Source organism: Oryzias latipes, chromosome 21 (genome assembly GCF_053564925.1).
Source record: "Oryzias latipes strain Hd-rR chromosome 21, Olatipes_Hd-rR_3.1".
NCBI lineage: Eukaryota > Metazoa > Chordata > Actinopteri > Beloniformes > Adrianichthyidae > Oryzias > Oryzias latipes.
This window is the reverse complement of record NC_136257.1, coordinates 10,136,538-10,156,016: the sequence shown is the minus strand read 5'-3', so window position 1 is coordinate 10,156,016 and position 19,479 is coordinate 10,136,538. Positions and strand designations below refer to the sequence as shown.

The window sequence follows — 19,479 nt, the reverse complement described above, 5'->3', positions numbered from 1 at the left end:
AATGTGTAGTTGTAGCGTTAGATAAGTTAATTCTTCTCTAAGAGTTCTGGTAAATCGCCTGTCCGTCCTGGGGGAGGATCCTTCCTTCATGTGGGCACCCCTGAGGTTTCTTTGTTTTCTCCGGAATCCGTTTTTTTAGGAGTTTTTCCTTACCGCGAAGGAGGGTCTAAGGACATGGATGTCCAATTTAGCTTAGTAAGTTTGTTAGTTCAATTTAGTATTTTCCTATTGATTCTATGTATTTATGATCCTTTTGACTTTATGTTCCACTTTTTCAATTACCAATACGAAGCCCATCGAGACGACTGTTGTTGTGAATTTGGGCTATACAAATACAATTCAATTCAATTCAATTAGTACCATCAGGTCATCCCTGAGCATTGCAGATCTTGTTTATTGGAGATTTTTTTTAACTATGTTCGCTTTGATTCACATACATATAATTTCCGTTCAGTTTGTTTTGAAGTTTGGATCATTAAAACATCTGCTCATCTGTTAACAGTTCCCGTCATTGTGGTCAGCTCTATATTCAGTTCTTAATCCATTTAGATCTATACTTTATGCAAGTATTTTAGGAATACCTTTAGAAATTCAGATTAACCATGAAAAAGAAACGTTTTTTTTTTATTTTTACCATTCCAGAATCTGACCAAAGTGAAAAAGCAGTGAGGACAAAATCAGAAATTTGGAGAGTTTTTATTTTTTATTTTTAACAAAGAAATTACATTTCCTTCATTGCACAATGAAAAATCCCCCGGCCCTCAACATTACCATATTTTATTATCATGTTAGGTCCCCATTAACAAGTTTCCATTAGTACATAGAGAAACTCATATTCTGTATCGAAGTACACACAGGTATACCTTAACACCACAGGTTCAACAGCAGAATACTTATTTGAGTAACATGCATCATATTATAAATCCATAATGTAACCATAATTTGAGATAAAATCCTTATGAGGAAGTGTCAACTTGCTATAAGAGTCTAAGAACCCATGTCACCCATGCTGATAAGATGGTGTGCATCGTCTCTGTGGTTCCTCAGCATCTCCATTTCCCTGTGGAAAAAGAAGAAAAAACAAGTTTATATGCAGAAGATGTGTGATTTATACAGGTCTGATGATATTTTCTGATTGATTTTTTACCTCTGGTGCTCTCAAAGCAGTTCTCACAGTGAACCCTGCGTTTGTAGATCCACATGCTGTCACCTGCTTTCATGTGGGCCAGAGAGCAGTTGCATACATCACACTGTAACGACACAAACAGACAATTACGGCATGATTTTTTTTCTAGGGGTGTAACGATTAATAGACTTAAACTATGAATTGATTTATATTCTTACAACTCAACCAGATTGATCTGTCTGAGGCAAGTTGTTATTCATTCATTCATTCATTCAATCTTCTACCGTTTATTCCCTTTCGGGGTCACAGGGCTGCTGGAGCCTATCCCGGCCACTTGTTATTGAATAGACTTATACTATTATCAAATTGCTTCAAAATGCTTCAATTTAGAAAATACCATTTGGATTGAGGTTTATTTAATTAAAATGTAAAAAGGTTTAAAAAAAAGAAAAGTGTCATCACAGCGGACAACACACACAAAAAATGATTAAGCCAGCATCCCAGTCCAATGTGTGGGAACACTGAATTTTTACATGTGACCATACAGTGTGGTACAAAGTTCTAATAATGTATCATTTGGATGTGGAAAAACAACAGTGGGCTGAACTTAAGGAAACTAAAATATGAATGGATTTGCCAATAATTCTTGTTTCTTTTTACATATATCTGATTATCTTGCAAGAAATACAAGATAAGAAATACATGCACTGTTCAGTACCAGGTATTTATTTCTGAGTCACACTGGTTGAAGTTTTGGCTAGAGATGTCCTGGATCCATTTTAGGTCAGTGAATCGTATCGTTAAAATGAATCGGTACACCCCTAGTTTTTTCACATTGTACCTCTTTGGTTTGGGTGGGTGTTTGCGTGCTAAGCTGTTCTAGGAACCGTTTAAAACCAATGCTTCCTTTAGTAGTGCAAAATGAGATAAATCCCATCCTTCAAAATAAAGCTCACTTTAAAGCAGGTAGCGTGGCAGTTGATCTTCATGTCATCCAGAACCATCTTAGCGTCTCCGGTGAACGGCTTGCGGCAGTAAGTGCACAGGTCTTTCTCAAGCACCGGCCTGTGATGGAAAAAAAACAATCAATTTGGTACTAAAATTGTGAAGGGTCTTTTATTTCTTTTCTCAAAAGTCGTATACATGTATGAACTGCACATGTCAACTTCTGCTTAAAGGGTTTTAGAGGATTTACATGCATGTGTCACGGTTCAACTATACCTTTCAGAGGATCCATACACACTCGTCCTGGAAGACTTTGAGGACATTGAATCTGTCGGGATATCATCAGGCCTAAGGGGGACACAGGTTTTCATGTTATATTTTGTGCACCACTATTGCCAGAAGATCCCAAACAGGGAAAACACAAAGACAGAGTTCAAGGAATGCAACTAATATTGTTCTCAAGTGCCTTGATTTTAGCAGCTTTCACCTCAGCAAGTTAGCAATATAAAAACAGCATTGACATTTTTTCATTTTGCCTGATCCACCAAAAAGTCAAGGTTGAGTGAAGGTCAATATTAACGTCAAGACTGATGAGAAAATGCCGTTGACTGCACGCGAGAACTGTACTGAGTGACTCCTCCCCCCCGGCGTTCCAAACAATAGGTAAAAGCCAAAATCAATAGACCTCTATAGAGAAATAGAAAGCGAGTAATTATGTTTGTCAGAGCAACCTGATACCTTTTTTGACAATTTCTTGCTAACCCTATTTATTTCATAATATTTCGTCTCTGTTAGAAGTTATTCAAGTTATAATCAAGATGCCTCCATAAGAGTGTGAGGTCTCACATCCAACGTTCAAAACGTTTGATTGACAGATTCTTCCAAGCCCACTTTAAAGTGGTAGGGGTGTGGCCTCTTAACAAGCTCACTCCTGATTGGTGAGAGTGGTTGCCATAGAAATGTTGACTCAGATTTACTGACCAATCATTACTTCCTGAAGATGTCTGGCTCCAACATGGCGACGTTGGTATTGCAAAAAAAGACGACTGAATTGACCTCATTTGGTTGGAGCCTGAGGGCATTTTCTATGGGTTATGTCACGTTTCCTGGTGCTAAAAAAGTGAAAATTGGTTTTATGTGGTTAAAGTCTCACGTCACCATAAAAGATATGCGTGGGAGGTAAACATTAAGATCACAGGAACTTTATGATGCAATTTGTATGTTTGTTCTTTTCTTCTCTATTGTATTTGTTCATCATTGTAAAGATCATGGGTTTTTTAAGAGAGTGCTGTCAAATTTGCAAAAGACCACCTATTATACATCTTAAAGTGTCTGATGTAAGATCAGACAGAAGAAAGCTGTTAATGGCAAAAGTATCCGAGATTTAGAACAGCTTTGTCCGTTTCTAAGCTGTGTGGAACTTTGTTTGTGACACTGACTTCATAAAAGGTTTACATTAATAAACAAATTCTCGTTTTTTTTAATGTAGGTTCTTCCACTATTTGTAAAATAGAATTACAGTAATGTGACGTGAGGCAAGGGAAGTTTCTGGCGTTTTATTTTGAAAGTTTATCAGGGTTTTTCAGGATTTTCTGTTTTCTGATTCACTTTCTATGTGATATTTAAGATAATGAAGGAATTATCATGGGTATCTAATGTAAGTGGTACAAAAGTGAGGGGGGCCACAAACAATGTCCATTAAACCGCCAAATAGTATTTTGAAAGTCTGCATGTGTTTGATACCTCTTGTAGGATGTTGAGGTGTATGTAGAAGGGCTGGTGATGCTGGTGTACTCATAACTATGTAAAAAAGCAATGATCAGAAGTTGCATGTTAAAAATGAATATGTGGTTTACAATAAAGATCAAAAACAACTTTTCCTTTAATTGTTGTGCTTCCTACCTGGAGTCTGGTTTGGTGTATGAGTAGGAACTACTGTAGCTGTCATTGAAAATATAGAAAACAATAGATTACGTACAGCAAAAAAATCATGTAAGTATTTTTAATAGAATTAATCAAACGCTTAGGCCAAAATCTTTTAAAAAATGGGGGGAAATAGATTAAATATTATTAAACGGAAAAAAAGTCAGCAGCTTACTAAATATGTTCTGATTTAAAATAAAATTCACCATTACATTGTGTTTTGTGAAGTGTTGTTTTCCTTCCTCTTCCTCTTCTTTGTCTGGTAGTTTCACGTGAGTTTCATTTATGCAATATAAAGATTTATGACTCCAATTTTAGTAATAAGTGTTTTAGACCTGATCACAGAGGTTTGACTTTGTTTTGCAACCAGAGGTACTGCTAGTGTTTGTAGGCACACATGTACATAAGGGCCCTCCAAACTGTGTTCTGATACAATAAATATTCAATAATTAATAAAAGAAATTCAAAGAAAATACCTATACTACGTAAAAAGTAGTGAGATCAACATTGAAGCACAAAACAAAACATAAAAAAAATCTAAACTGCAGAACTAGCTAAACAACTGAAACCAGAAAAACAATGTTGATTATAACATTAAACTGACTGTATTAAAGTAAAAAAACAAACAAACTAACAAACACCAGAAACATTTTAAAAAGTGCTTTTAAAAATGGGTGTCCCATGTCTCTGTCAGAAGTCAGAACTCTGTCTCCCCCTCTGGTCATCGGCAGGAACCATCTCCAGAGTTCTATCTCACTACATCTCCCAGCAACCTGGTTGCCACACACCTGACTCTCATTTCACCCAATCAATCACAGAATACTTAAACACTGCACTGAGCCAAGCTCAAAGTATTACTTGTGCCACTCTGCCTTTGTTACTGAGTGGTGTATCTGGAGCTGATCTTCTGTTTCATGAACCTGTCTCTGACTCCGTTTACCTGCCCTGACTCTTGCCTACATCCTGACTACTCCCGTCTCTTTTCTGATGCTCCCATGCTCTTTATTGACCCCTGTCTGCCTGACCCTGATTTAGCTTTGTGGACGTTTGGCTGAGCTAATAAACCTGCTGGATTTGGATCCAGTCGTCTGCCTGTTCTAGTGACAGTCAGTTGAACCTCATGTTATTATGAGAGCACAAACATCAGTTTAGTCTTTTTGTTATTGATTTGTTTTTTATAGGTTTGTGTAACTGTGTATGTAATGACTCACTGTATCTATTATTTGTCCCCATAATTGTCTTGGACATGAATGCTCAGATCTTTCATTTAAATGTTGGTTTTTGGTAATAAACAAAAAATGTTGGTATACACTTTTTTTCATGAAGCTCAATGTAAAAAAACGGTCAGAAAATCACTTAAATGATCATTTTCATGGGTGATCTGTTGGATTATGCAGGAAATGATTTAGCTGCTCACCTGTTGGTGCGTGAAAAAGAAGGTGAGGTCAAAGTTGGGCTGTCTAATCTAAAAAAAAAAGACATCAAAATTGATCAAATTGAAATAAAATATTCATTTCAACTAGTCAAAAGATCTTTTTTTTCCTTCCAGTCAGTTTGTAAACTCACCCATTGCTGCTGTCCTTCTTAGTGACGCTGGATCTGCTTAGAAAGTGATGGAAACATGAATGACTGAATGGATCCTGCTGCGTTTAAACACATTACTGGTTACTAAACTGACCTGACAGGAGAAGAGGAACCAGAGGTGATGGAGTTGGGCAGGAGGGTTTTGTACAAGTCATCTTCAGTCCTTTTTATGAAATTAAATGGTTAATATACAGAGAAGGTAAATTCTGATTTACAGACATGATCAGAAGAGTTGCATCCTACGTGGAAGAGGTTGAGGTCCTTGATGTGAGTGGGGTTTTAGTGGAATTTCTGAAAAAAGTGTTTGACTTTATTTTTGCAACCAGAGGTACTGCTAGAATGTGTAGGCACACATTTACATGAGACCCCTCTTACCTGTGTTCTGATACAATAAATATGATTAAAATAATAAAACAAAAGACCTATACTATATAAAAAAAAGTAATGAAATCAATAATGAAGCCCAAAACAAAATAAAAAGAAACAAACTCTAAACAGTTTAATGAGCTAAAAAACTGACACCAGAAAAATAATGTTGATTTTAACATTAAACGGACTGTTTAAAGTAAAAAAAAACGAAATAACTGAAATTTCTTAAAAAACTGCTTTTAAAATCGATTACAAGAAGACCTCCAAATGACAACAATTGGGCGGCTGAGGTGCAGAGGTAGAGTGGTTGACCTCTGATTGAATAAATTGCAGGTCTGATTCCTGTCTAGCCCATCCATGTGCCGAAGTGTCCATTGGTGAGACACTGAACGCCACATTTGCTCGTGGTGGTTACAGGTCGGCGCCAGTGTCAGTCAGTGTGTGAATGTGTGTGTGCATGGGTGAATGGGACTGTGACTATAAATCGCTTTGGGCCTTCTGAGAATGTAGTAAAACGCTGTACAAGTAAACAGCGTTTTCCATCTATCAATGATTAAATCATAAAGATTTAAGGGGGTCCCATGTGTCAGCGGAACCTCGTGTTATTATGAGATCACCAACATCAGTTTAGTCTTTTTGTTATTGATTTGTTTTTTATAGGTTTGTGTAACTGTGTATGTAATGACTGATTGCATCTATTATTCGTCCCCTTAATTGTCTTGAATTGCTCAGATCTTTCATTTAAATGTTGGTTTTTGGTAATAAATAAACAAAAAATGTTGGTATACACATTTTTTTCATGAAGCTCAATGTAAAAACACTGACACGGTCAGAAAATCACTTAAATGATCATTTTCAGTGGTGATCTGTTGGATTCCGCAGCAAATGATTTAGCTGCTCACCTGTTGGTGCGTGAAAAAGGTGAGGTCAGAGTTGGGCTGTCTAATCTGAAAAAAAAAAGACATCAAAATTGATCAAATTGAAATAAAATATTCATTCCAACTAGTCAAAAGATCCTTTTTTCTCTACCAGTCAGTTTGTAAACTCACCCATTGCTGCTGTCCTTCTTGGTGACGCTGGATCTGCTTAGAAAGTGATGGAAACATGAATGACTGAATGGATCCTGCTGCGTTTAAACACATTACTGGTTACTAAACTGACCTGACAGGAGAAGAGGAACCAGAGGTGATGGAGTTGGGCAGGAGGGTTTTGTACAAGTCATCTTCAGTCCTTTTTATGAAATTAAATGTTTAATATACAGAGAAGGTAAATTCTGATTTACAGACATGATCAGAAGAGTTGCATCCTACGTGGAAGAGGTTGAGGTCTTTGACGTGAGTGGGGTTTTAGTGGAATTTCTGAAAAAAGAAAAAGAACAGGATTTATTTTTTTGTTATTGCAGTCTTGCATATAACAAAAGCTGACCTTGCGGAGACTCACCCGTAAGGGATGCTGTAGTCTGTGTTAGTCTTTGTGCTTTCCCCAGTGGTTTTGCTGTAAAAAACACCAAAATCATCAAATATTCCATCAGTGCAGTTTTCTTCTCGGAAAAAACTGAAAATGCATTTGCAGTGAAACCTCACCTGTCTGTGACATCACCTCTCATAGCCTTGGGAATGAGCGAATCATAGAGTTTGTTCTCAGCACTGCAACAAAAACATTTACACATTTGTTTGGCAGTGCTTATTACAAGCAGTCTTTCAGAAGAAAAAAATGTTTTAAACTTTGTGAACATTTTCAGTCAAATGTGCAGAAATGTTTGTTTCTGTTACTAAAATGCAGCAGCCAATCGTTAAAAACACACCAAATTTCTGCAAATCAATGTTTAATGTTGTGCATTGTCTCTTATTTTATAATTTATATGGCACTATAGAATGAAAAACACATCTGTCCACCTGACTTTTAGACAGTCCACAAGGGAGGAGCTGAATGTAAAGGCCATGTCACACAACCACCATTTGGGAATATTGCACAGATGAAAATTGGTCATAAGTGGAAAAAGTGAGATAAGTTCTGGATTTTACACGAAATTTTCACAGATGTATCACGAATGAACCACGTTAAAACCACAGAAGAAGTACTACTAAACCAATCCACGAATCGTGTAGAAACCGTGGGTGATTATTGAGCTGTTTATCAGCAATTCATTGGTGATTCATACGTCAGATGCGTCATTTGAACGTGAAATGTGCACCGTGTACGCGATATAAAAATTACACATCAGTGGTAAATGCGTGAAAAGTTTGCTAGTGTTTGTGGAACAATTGTGGAAAGCCACAAACTTGCCAACGCATCTCGCAAAAATCATACATTTAAAAATGCCTGTTTAGGACATCTTCAACACTCATGTAACTGTTTTTGATTTAATTTGATGCTTTTTTATTTCCTACCCCTTAAACTAACTGCTTGTAATAAATAAATGTTTGTGTGTTTATGTGTGTGTGTGCACGTGTTCGTTGTCTTGTATATTTTAAGTTTGCTTGTTTTGTTGTATGTCGAGGACCCCCCCTTGAAAACAAGATGACACGTCTCATGGGGCTTGTCCCACAAACGAATAAATGGGAAAAAAATACACAGTTGTGTAAGCTTTACATAATAATTGTGTATAAATGCTGTAAAATACACGTAAACTACGTAATTCTCAACCAAACCAAAAAGTTGGAGCAGCTCAAAATCGAGTTCACGTAAAGACCCCTTCAGCCAAAAACCCTGACGGACATCTGCTCACATTGACGAATGAGGAATGCAATAAATACTCATGAATTACGTAGATCACGCATGTATCATGAAAGACCAAAATTTCACACGTAGAAAATGCCCTGGAAGGATTGATTGTGGAAGTGAAATGTTTTTCACTGTTTCTGTGTTTTCTTTTCGTATTTACGTAGTAGATGTGAGACACGGGCTGAAAGAGGCTGTAGTAGAGATAATTGTGCTACAGCGAATCTGGTACGGATGTCAGAGTTTGTCACATCAAATCTGGTACAATATAAAAGAAATTCTGAACATATGAACATTTAAATTAAAAAAAAGATGCACAAATGCATGAAAGAAAGAAAGTCATAAAGAACAAACAAAACGGAAAAGAAGGATGGAGAAGAACACTAAAATGATTAAAAAAATAAAAAAAAGAGAAGAAAAAGTACAAAAATGAATTAATTCATAAACAAACACCAAAATAACAGTGTGAAAAAAATGAAATGAAAATAAATATTTTAAAGACTACAGAAATATAGAGAGATGAAGAAATGAAACATGTAAAAATGAGACAAATGAAGAACAAATGACAGATGAAATAAAAATCAAATAGAGGGAAAAAAGGTCAAGTCTAACTCTGTGCTGTCTTTGCTGCTCTCCACTGTGGTCACGCTTGTCTTTGTCACACTCGATCTGTTGAGACAAAGACAAGAATTTATTTTCTACATCAAACTGGCTAAATTGATATGTTTTTTCTTTTTTTAAATAGAGTTATAACTACTGAAAACTTACTTGACAGGTGAGGATGAGTCGGATGTTTTAGACTTAGACAGAAGTGTGTCGTACAGATGATCTTCAGGCCTTTAGATGGAACAAAATGAATTGATTTACACTGACAGAAGCTGCAACATAAAACATACTAAGTGAAATATACTATTTAAGAAGTCTAGGATAAATCCACTGTATAATGCAGACAAAAGTTCATCTATTTTCAGATGTGGACTCATTTGATTGAGTTTTGGCCATTTAACCCCTTGATGCCAACTGACACACATATGCATTAAAGCGCCTCTGCTTCAAATTTACATTAATTTAGACTCTGCTTAAAAGCAAAAAAAATAAAAAAAAGTTTTTTCCATAGATGGAAAGAAATTCAGGCATCAAAAGATTAACCTCTTGATGCACACTGGGTAGTTTTCTGGAGACTTTAAAGGTCTCCACTCTAAGGTTCTAATGGAACTTTAAGGGCAAGATCAAAATTTGCTTCAGTATTTAATCTTATTCTTTGACTGTAAGAGTTGTAACTTACAGTTAAATTTGTCAGAATATAAACTTGTAGTCTTAAAATTATTTTTTATTGATTTATAATTTTGATTTTAACAGGTTTTTAAAATAATCAGAAACGTTACAGCATTCATTTTGCTGTTATTTCAAAGGTCATTTAGGTCCCTTTACATTTTTTTGTTTTGTTTCATGTAATTCCAAAACATCAAACACTTAATTAAATATATTTTTCGCCTTCGTTTGGTAGAACTTTTTTATTTTTATTTTCTGTGTGTATTTTATATTTTTCATTTTGAGTGGGTTTTTCCTTTTTTTGTATTTACCAGCAGCTAAAAGTCTTCAGTTTTATTGCATTTTTTATCTTAAAAATGTACTACAAAAATAATGATGAAAATAAATAATAATAATAATAATAAAAATAATGAACCAAAAAAATCTAAACATTTCAGGAGTGAAACTCACTTGACATCAGTGCTGCTCCTTACTGTCACAGTTTTGGTTGTGGTGGTGGTTGATTTACTACAGACATAAACACTTTCAGTGCAAAAGCCCTAAATAAATTTACAGTTTTTAGTCAGTTGACGGTGATGATGTCACCTGTCTGTGGTTGATGGATCCCTCTTGACAGACGAGGGGGTGAGAGAGTCAAACAGCTTGTCCTCAGCTCTGCACAGGTTTACGGCGAGGTGTTAGATGGATGGAATTGACTTCCTCTGAACTTTGATTTTGTGTGAATGTCTTACTCTTTGGTGCTGCTGACAGGTTTCTCAGTCACTGTTGGTTTGGTGGGTGAGTAGGGGGGGTACTGGGCCCTGTGTGGGAAACATGCATGTCTGGATGAGAAAAGGAGTCTTCTGATGTGTGTCAGCATGCTTTTTTTCTGGGGTAAAATCATTTAAGAGGTGCACATTACATTTAAAATCTACAATGACCACATAAGTATACCTGTACTAAGTGGAAAAACTGAATGTCTAATTGTTCAAATTTACTGTATTTTGAAATCAGTTTTACTTTTAAGATTTTTGGACAAAGCTATTGCAGATTTCAGTTTGTCTGACAAAAAGTTAAAAATATAAGGAAAAGCAAGAACTCCACAGAAACACAACATAAATGTCTGACTGTGGAACAATGGCTGCTCTTCTGGTTTAATCTCTGACCTGAAATAAATAACTTAGTATACTGACCTCCAGTAATGGAAAAATAACTATGATCATCTTTTCTAAAGATCCATTCCAATCATCTTTCGATCCATTTTTAAAGTGTTCCCAGTGGTCTTTTAATTTTAATTACGCCATGTAATGTTAGCCCCACTTCCCATCACCCATCTATTTACATGCCTCCTGCTAGCTTACAGCCCGTCTTACCCCCAACTAACATGACCGGTTAATGAAACAATAATAGATCCATCAGGATGGAGTGGAGCTGGGAGATTGTGGCTTCTACGTCAAAACTACAGGCTTTTTCAAATTGCATTGTTTCGTCTGCTCCTGGTGCCTAACAATCTGAATGAAGAAATACTCAGAAATGCAAATTTCAAGTGTAATTATAATTGATATATGTCCTCCATCATCAGAAAAATGCTACAAGAACATGTTAAAATCACCAAAAACACCATTTTCATTAAAGTTAATCCTAAAAGGTTATGTGGTTATACTGATTTAAAATGCTGGATTGTTGAACTTTATTTCTTTGCTAACACCATTAAAAAAGATGCTGCTGTCCCTGACACCACTGGAAATGTATAAACCGCAGAGAGATTGAGTGAAACTAATCTGAAAAAGGGATTGAAGTGTCACCTTTGTACTCACGTGAGGCATGGACACATGCAAATAAAAAATGTTCTTACTGGAACAAAAGTGCAAACTAAATTTTCAGGCTTGCATTTTCATGCAAAGTAATATTAAAACAGTCTAGTGTCTAATGTTTTCTCAAATGTTTCAGAAGGGGGTAGATCTCATTTCCACAATTATTAATAAATATGTATGAAAGAGCATAAACAAGAACACACCTTAGCTATCTCAGTATAAATGTACAATTTAGTAATATCAGTTGACAGTTTTATTGAATTTTGCCAACATTTGCTGTATTTACATCTGATTTAAGTCTATTACCTGAACATTATAATTTACTATGGTGTGAGAAATACCTTATCATTAAAGCTAAAAGATTAAAATCTCTGCTAAATGAATGTATTTGCACCCCCTTCTTGTCTATTTTAAACCAAAATTCTATCAACTAATGCTTGTAAAACAGCTTAAATATGTTTTTTAAAACAAAAGAACCGGATCACTTTGGCTGTACTGTGAAGTTTTTACCCTTTGCTTGAAGACTTGACGCGCTCAGAGAAGGTCTCAGTCTTGGGGGAGGATATGGTCTCAGGAGATCTATTGGAGAAAGTAAATTATTATTGCTTTGATGAACACTTTGTGGGAACTTCCTTCTCTTTTATGAGTGCTGTTTTCATACTTCACGCTCTGGGTGGTGCTCGTGGTGGTGCTGGTTGTCTTTGTGGAACCGTCATCTTTGGTGACTGTAGAGGTTTTAGTGCTACAAAAGCAGATCCATTTTATTTTTAATGAAAATCATCCCCAGATATATTTTTTAATAGCTCAATTTATGCTGAAATTTAGTTTCAAACCTCGTTTTTGTCTCCGCTTTGACCGTAGATGGGCTGCAGTTGAACACCATAAAATTAGTCGCCTGCTTTTTAAATGTTTTTTTTACATTTTTTTATGGTGACAACGCAGAATAAAGTGGAGCATACCTGCTTGGAGCTTCTGGTTTCACACTTGAATATCTGACAAAATAAATAAATATAAAAAAATTACGATCTACCTTAAAAAAAATCCTCATCAGACTTGAAAATGTGCTGCACTTTTTAAAAAAGAAAGAAAAAAAAAGATCTACCTCTTGGTGTAGGGGGATGTAGACTTGGTGGTAGGGGTTGGGCTGCCAGCACAAAAAAAAAAAGCATTTTAGTTACAATTAAAATTAATGTTTCTTTTATATAAATAAATAAACATGGAACAATAATCATACCTGGTCTCGGGATCTTGAGGAGAACTGAATCTGAAGGATAGAAATTTCTGGTTACAAGGTTTGATTTTTTTCCCCTCTTTTCATATAAAATACAAATTAAAGGTTTACTTTTTGCTGAGAGCCAGGACAGATGCTGATGTTTTCACAGGTTTGGTGGTTTTTGGGTCCTCTTGTGCTGAACTGCTCCAGAGAAAAACAATAACTTCTTAGAAAAAGGTTTAAATCTCCTTCACAGCAGGAAAAATACCCTTTTTTTCCTGAACTAATTTTTGCTTAGTAGTTGTTTTTTTTTTTACCTGGTAGAAGTTTCATTGGGCTTGTATCTTCCCAGCACACTTCTGCCAAAGTTTGGGTCCCGACTGTCAGAGAAAACATTGAACGCACACTTTCATGTTTCACAATTCAGAAAAGGAATTTTCTGAACTCTAGCTAACTGAGTGTCACACCCAAACCTTTCATGCAGATATGTGTGTAAGTCTGGCGTTTTTCCTGTTTGTGTGACTTACTCGACAGATTCATCTTCATCATCGAGTTTTCTGATCCAGCTATTGTCTTTAAGGAGGCTGGTCTTCTTTTTGCTTTCCTCAACCGCCATGCTGGGACTGCTGCTTTTAACTGCAAGCACAGGAAATATTTGCTGTCACTTTGGTGCTGGCACACGTTGTCCATGTGCTTATGGGTTTATTGCAAAATAATATAAAATATCAATGAAAAAGTTTTTTTTTTTTTTGTCACCAAATGGGAGTCATCAATTGTTTTACAGATAAAACACAAATATTTAAAATTCATATTAAAAAGAAAAAAGACAATTATGTAACATTTTAATTTGATATCTGGCAAAAAACTAAAATGAAAATTTTCACACAATTAAATGTTTAGTACAGGAAAAAACACACAAAAATATCAATAAAATTGCTTACAGGCTTAGCTGAATAACAGCCTATTTGAACTTCAGTCTAATTGACTGGATTGCAAAAATAGAATGAAAATAAATTCCATTTTTACCTTTATTAAATCAATTGAGAAAAAAATTCTTATTTACAATAAGTACATGGACTTAAATAAGGCATGTTTTTGCTTTATTTACTGTTTTATTGCACTATTTGTGCAGAACTGCATATAAAATCTATTATTTGAGGTGTTTAACTGCACTTTATAAACACACTTAATTTAACCAAATATTTGTTTGTTTGTTTGTTTGATTCAGTAAAAGTCTGTCTGTCTTCATAAGAATCTGTCATGGTCCCATTAACAATAGATATAGTAAATCTGTTGTAGATAGTTATACTTGTTTGTAGAAATCAGCTTGAAACGTGAAAGTTTAGCTCTTCCGACACATGGAATAGTACATCCAAAGAGCTCCAGAACTTTTCATCGACATTCTTTTATGGTTTCTTTTATCATTTCGTAGTCACAGCTTTACATTTATTCTGGGGTCAATCATTTCAAAGTTCATTAAATCAGATTTGGCTTTGCAACAGAGTGGCGGCCTGTCCCCTCGCCAACCGTAGCTGGGACAGGCTCCAGCAACCCCAAAAGGGATCCAGCGGGTGGATGGCAGGATGAAATAATTTTTGATTTCTTTTCTTCTATTTTGGGTTTGAGGAATGGTTGATTTTACACCTGTGACTCTGCCTTCAGGAGTTCCTAATGAAGTAAGTCTACCTGAATTAGTGCAAAAGGGCCTAGTAAGCTGTGTCATCTACCTCAGCTTTCAGCTCATATGGCAACACAACCAAACCCGATTATTCATGTCAAACAGCGCAGGAGCTTCTGATTGTTTAACAGTGCTTCATTGTTATTTATTTATTTTTTTCTTCATTGTTTTTAAAAGGTTTATCAATCTGCTTTTTTTTTTATTACTCTGCTTACTGTGTTGTGATTGATAAAGTTATCTTTATTATAAATATTGATTAATGCTAATGATTTCTCAAGATCATATAAAATGAAAAATTGCATTAAAATCCTCAAAAATACACAAAAACATTAAAGTTTCATATTTTTTACCCTTTTAACTTGATGTTAAAACATTTGTTACGTCAACACTATATGTGGACAACATCTCAATGATTATGTTTGTTCCTTATATTTTGATTCATTTTACACTTGTTTTGTTTATTTTGTGTGTTGTTATTATTATTATTATATTAATTTATTGTGGTACTTACTTTGTGTTGAATACCGACTCATGTTGGAACTTCTTCTGAAACGGGGACACAGAACAGATTCAATCAAGAGGAAAGCACAAATCAGCCACTAGGTGGCACCACACTCCAAGGCTGTTCCTGCTGAAAAAGAATTTCACAGCACAGCTAATGTTTTTTTTGAATGTATTTTATTGCCATATTTATGCCATGTTCTTTCTCAGTTTAGACAACGTTTCACCTTGCAGGTATTATGAACCTGTTGGGTCTGTAAGTACAGGAAACTGCACAACCCCTAACCTGATGATTCAGTGAACTGGTTGGTCTTGATCGTACCCTTATGAAGACACACCCGCCGCCGACAACACACCCTCTCCAAACATACCATAGTCAGAATAACAGAGGGGCGTACAGTAACATGGCAACAAGACACTAGTAATTGATGACTTGTGTGTTACCTTTCAAATTCCACCACTAAAAGAGAACTCAAAGAAAAAAATTTGGAATAAATAGTTGTTGCCTTTTTTTTTAATTCTATCAGGGAAAATTTCAGGTTACAAAATGTTAACGTTAATTAAACTGCACCTAAATATTTTAAAAAGTGACTTGTGACCACATGTTGCCAAATTTGAAACAATTTGGTTTGTAAATAAATAGCTTTTATTGAGCCAAAGTTCACATGTTAAAGTGCTACACCTGTACAGACTAACATTCATTCATGTTGCTCGCCTCTCAAATGTTTGTTCGTATCAACTACTTTATGAAAACACATCAATGTAGACATCACAAGGATAAAAAATTCAAATTTAAAACTCAATCCAGAGAGAATAACCCATTTTAGATTAAAAAATACCAACAAAATAAAAGCTACACTAAAAGAAAACAAATATAGTTTCATTTAAAAATCAAATGTATTCAGTAAATGATATGTGATGACACTTTGTTTTACAAAAATAAAAGCTCTTCCACTGTGATATTGACTTGATTTTAATGGTTTAAAAATGCGTCCATTAAAAACAAAGCAAATATAGTCACACTTGTACTTACGCCTGAATTTATTTCCAGCTATGAGAAAAAATTCACTTAAGTATTTGCCGTGAAGTAGATGCTGCATTTACGTCATTTTGGAGCCGAAAGTGACTTGTCGCACATTTGTGACTACAGGCCTGAAGGGGTTCATTACTGTTTATAACACTGCAAGCTCATAAAAAATGAAATAAAATAAAAGCAAATGATCGATAGTCAAGAATTATCAAGAGCTTTGCTACATACCTGCACAGGTGGTTCAGTGACTGGCTCTGATCGTGTAATCACCTCGGTGTCGTTCAGGCCTGAATACCTGCCTGTCTGTCACACCCCAGCTGCTTTTAACCTCACAAGTCCACCCAAGGGAGTGGCTTCTGCAAAAAAAAAAAAAGAATTCTGGAAAAAAAACGTCTTTTTTGTTCTCGTCACTCAAGATGCTTGTTGCTCCATCCTCACCTAAGATAAATAGTTTCTGCTTGGTGGCTGGAAATGAATGGCAACTGGGTGGAGTGTCTAAAGAGTGTAGCTTGTGTAAAATGTCGGAATTTTAGCTTTGAAATGCAGTTTAACAGGCTTTACTGTCAAGGTGCAATTTCTTTTTGTTGGTGTGGGAACTTTTTAAAGTTTGACCCTGCAGCAGCAGATAGCTGCTGACCTTTTAAAATATTATCACACTAAACAGACTTTGCACTTCATAAGGCAATAAAAGCACAAGATGCTTCCATTTGTCCACTCCGCAGAAACGTACATAGTTTGAAGTAAATTCTGCTGAACAACAATAATACTGTTATAAGTACTGCTACAGGTTTTGGAGGTTCAAACGACAGAAGACACTCAGTTGCTCTGAGATGACAGACGTCAGATTGAAAGTGACTGAGATTTTTATTACTGGGTGTGTCGAGTTCGACATGATCGCAGGTATGAAAGGTGCATAGCAGGCCGGGGCGTGACAGCCTGCCACGCCCCTGTTATGCTGACACTGACAGCATAACAACGAGAGACCAGCACCTCCTAGTTACTGACTGTAAGGAATGCAGACTTTCCTGTAGTGACACAACACAATGGATGAGCGAAAGCAGTCAGAGGGAAACCTTTCAACATAAACATTTGCAAACTCAAATCAGATTCAGATTTAGTCAAATTGGATGTTTGTTCACATCAGTAAGAAATATTCCCATGAATGAGTTACTTTCATGGGTTTTAATGTCTGTTCCACAAGTCTCTGCAAAGACGAATGAAAACAGAATGGTGGTGCTAAGCATAAAGAAGTGTTGCTTAATGATTTTTCTTAATATAAGAGATTGTGTTGTGTTGTGAGTTATTGTTTCGTGTTGAGAGTTATTGATTCGTGTTGTGAGTTGTTGTGTTGTGAGTTATTGTGTTGTATTTTGAGTTAATTGTTTATTGTTGTGTCGATTTTTATTCTGTTATTTTGTGTAGTGTTGTGACCCTTCTGGGCCACCGCACGTATGTGTTTAGGAAACGCACAGCTGCACATTTAGTGATGAAACTGTTCTAACTCTGACTCATTTCTTTAGAAAATCTGAGAGTGAAGCAACCATCCACACAGGTGAAAAATCTCATTCCTGACCGTTTGCTTTGGAAGTATTTTTACTTTGGATTCTGTTTGTAGTTTCAGACCGAGACTGATTTGACAGATTTGCCCATTTTTACCTGCAGACAGAAGGTTTCCACCTGGAAGGACAGCGGCGACTGAGGCACATTGGGGCTTTGTTTTAGAGCAGAGGTGGGCAATTCCAGTCCTCCAGGGCCAGTGTCCCTGCAGGTTTTTGGTGTTTCCTTGCTTTAACACAACCACAAAAACACGACATTAACAGAGTTGTGCAGACCTAGTTAATGTGTGGATGATGATTATTATTAAAATCAGGTGAGTTGAAACAGGGACATTTCTAAAACCTGCAGGACACCGGCCCCTGGGGGCCAGAACTGCCCACCACTGTTTTAGGGTAAGGCTTTGGTAACTCTATAGACAGAGTAAACTTCAACCATGATAATGTCTCATTTCATTGTTCTTTCTTTGTGTGAATTGCTCTTAGTCTGGCCCATCCTCTTGCATCAATAGACCCTGGCAGGGGCTATCAAATGGGGATTTTTTTTGGGCACGCAAACCCCTCCACCGCGATAAGGTGGCAATTCAAGGAGGGGGATTTTTTTTTTTTTTTTTTGCTTTTTAATTTTACTTTTAAGATACATAAAACTTTAACACTTAATTTTTTTATTTTATTGTATTTATTTTTTATTTTAAGTATTAGTGGACTAGAGTTTGAGGGGGTTTTTTTTGGACAAAGGGAGAAACCAGAGCACCTGGAGAAAACCCTGTAGTTAAAAAACGCTTTTATTTGCTATTTATTTTATTTTATTTATTTTTTATTCTAAGTATTAGGGGACTAGAGTTTGGGGGGATTTTTTTTGGACAGAGGGAGAAACCAGAGCACCTGGAGAAAACCCTGTAGTTAAAAAACGCTTTTGTTTGCTATTTATTTTATTTTATTTCATTTTATTTATTTTTTATTCTAAGTATTAGGGGACTAGAGTTTGGGGGGATTTTTTTTGGACAGAGGGAGAAACCAGAGCACCTGGAGAAAACCCTGTAGTTAAAAAACGCTTTTGTTTGCTATTTATTTTATTTTATTTCATTTTATTTATTTTTATTCTAAGTATTAGGGGACTAGAGTTTGGGGGGATTTTTTTTGGACAGAGGGAGAAACCAGAGCGCCTGGAGAAAACCCTGTTTAGATAAAAGGAGGGCGGGGGGGGGGAACACACTTGCCTAACCTATGACAAAAATATAACTGTGCTATCACTAAAATAAAATATTTTTTTTTATCACCAAACAAAATAAAAACTAAGATAAAAAGTAAAACAGAACCAAAGTAGTTAAAGAAAACCTAACTAGGCGTAAAAGGGGTGTCGTGGAAAGTTACCTTTGAAACAATAAAATAAAAAATAGACTAAAATATACATATACAATATACAAAAATATACAATATACAAAAAGCCACAGCAGTTTTTACCCACACAACAATAATTAAATGTTTAACTCTTTAACACTGGAGCTTTTCCTACAGTTTGGCCGTTCTTGGACGGTCATAACTCCATCTAAGGTGTTAAAAGAGTCAAAGCCTAAATGTGTGTGGGTGGTGGGGGCTTAGTGTGTGTGAGGGCTGTGGGGGGGCTTAGCGTGTGTGAGGGCTGTGGGGGGGCCTGGTGTGTGTGAGGGCTGTGGGGGGGGGCTTAGTGTGTGTGAGGGCTGTGGGGGGGCTTAGTGTGTGTGAGGGCTTGGTGTGTGTGGGGTCAATGGCGTATACTTATAAAGCGCTT

The 19,479-nt window shown here is 36.0% G+C and overlaps 1 protein-coding gene across 35 annotated transcripts; it reads right to left on the bottom strand.

Moving 5' to 3' along the window:
• Window positions 1-680: 680 nt before the first annotated feature.
• Window positions 681-16,661, bottom strand: scel (sciellin). 35 transcript variants are annotated; one of them, XM_078940054.1, is made up of 33 exons: window positions 16,594-16,656; window positions 16,384-16,511; window positions 15,136-15,170; window positions 13,474-13,582; window positions 13,264-13,326; window positions 13,076-13,147; window positions 12,968-12,997; window positions 12,836-12,877; window positions 12,693-12,725; window positions 12,567-12,599; window positions 12,395-12,475; window positions 12,244-12,312; window positions 10,672-10,740; window positions 10,526-10,594; window positions 10,391-10,447; window positions 9,437-9,505; window positions 9,281-9,337; window positions 7,531-7,593; window positions 7,388-7,441; window positions 7,258-7,305; window positions 7,109-7,177; window positions 6,997-7,032; window positions 6,850-6,894; window positions 5,822-5,869; window positions 5,673-5,741; window positions 5,561-5,596; window positions 5,412-5,459; window positions 3,974-4,012; window positions 3,815-3,871; window positions 2,348-2,419; window positions 2,083-2,191; window positions 1,148-1,250; window positions 681-1,060 (listed from the first exon to the last, which is right to left on the bottom strand). In XM_078940054.1, exons 3-33 carry the CDS (start codon window positions 15,155-15,157, stop codon window positions 1,044-1,046), a joined length of 1,788 nt encoding a protein of 595 aa, XP_078796180.1. In that variant the 5' UTR covers window positions 15,158-15,170; window positions 16,384-16,511; window positions 16,594-16,656; the 3' UTR covers window positions 681-1,043. The 35 variants fall into 35 exon arrangements, with proteins under 35 accessions (XP_078796180.1, XP_078796181.1, XP_023806702.1 ...); XM_078940055.1 differs by having other exon boundaries at window positions 6,997-7,029; XM_023950934.2 differs by having other exon boundaries at window positions 6,997-7,029; window positions 16,384-16,656.
• Between the last annotated feature and the right edge of the window lie 2,818 nt (window positions 16,662-19,479).

Bases quoted from the DNA above. Each gene is read 5' to 3' on its own strand.
- scel (XM_078940054.1), bottom strand. From the start codon at position 15,157: ATGAGTCGGTATTCAACACAAA. The intron at 7,178-7,257 runs GTAGGATGCAAC...TTTCATAAAAAG, and splicing joins AAGACCTCAACCTCTTCCAC to GACTGAAGATGACTTGTACA. The intron at 6,895-6,996 runs GTGAGTTTACAA...TTTTTTTTTCAG, and splicing joins AAGAAGGACAGCAGCAATGG to ATTAGACAGCCCAACTCTGA.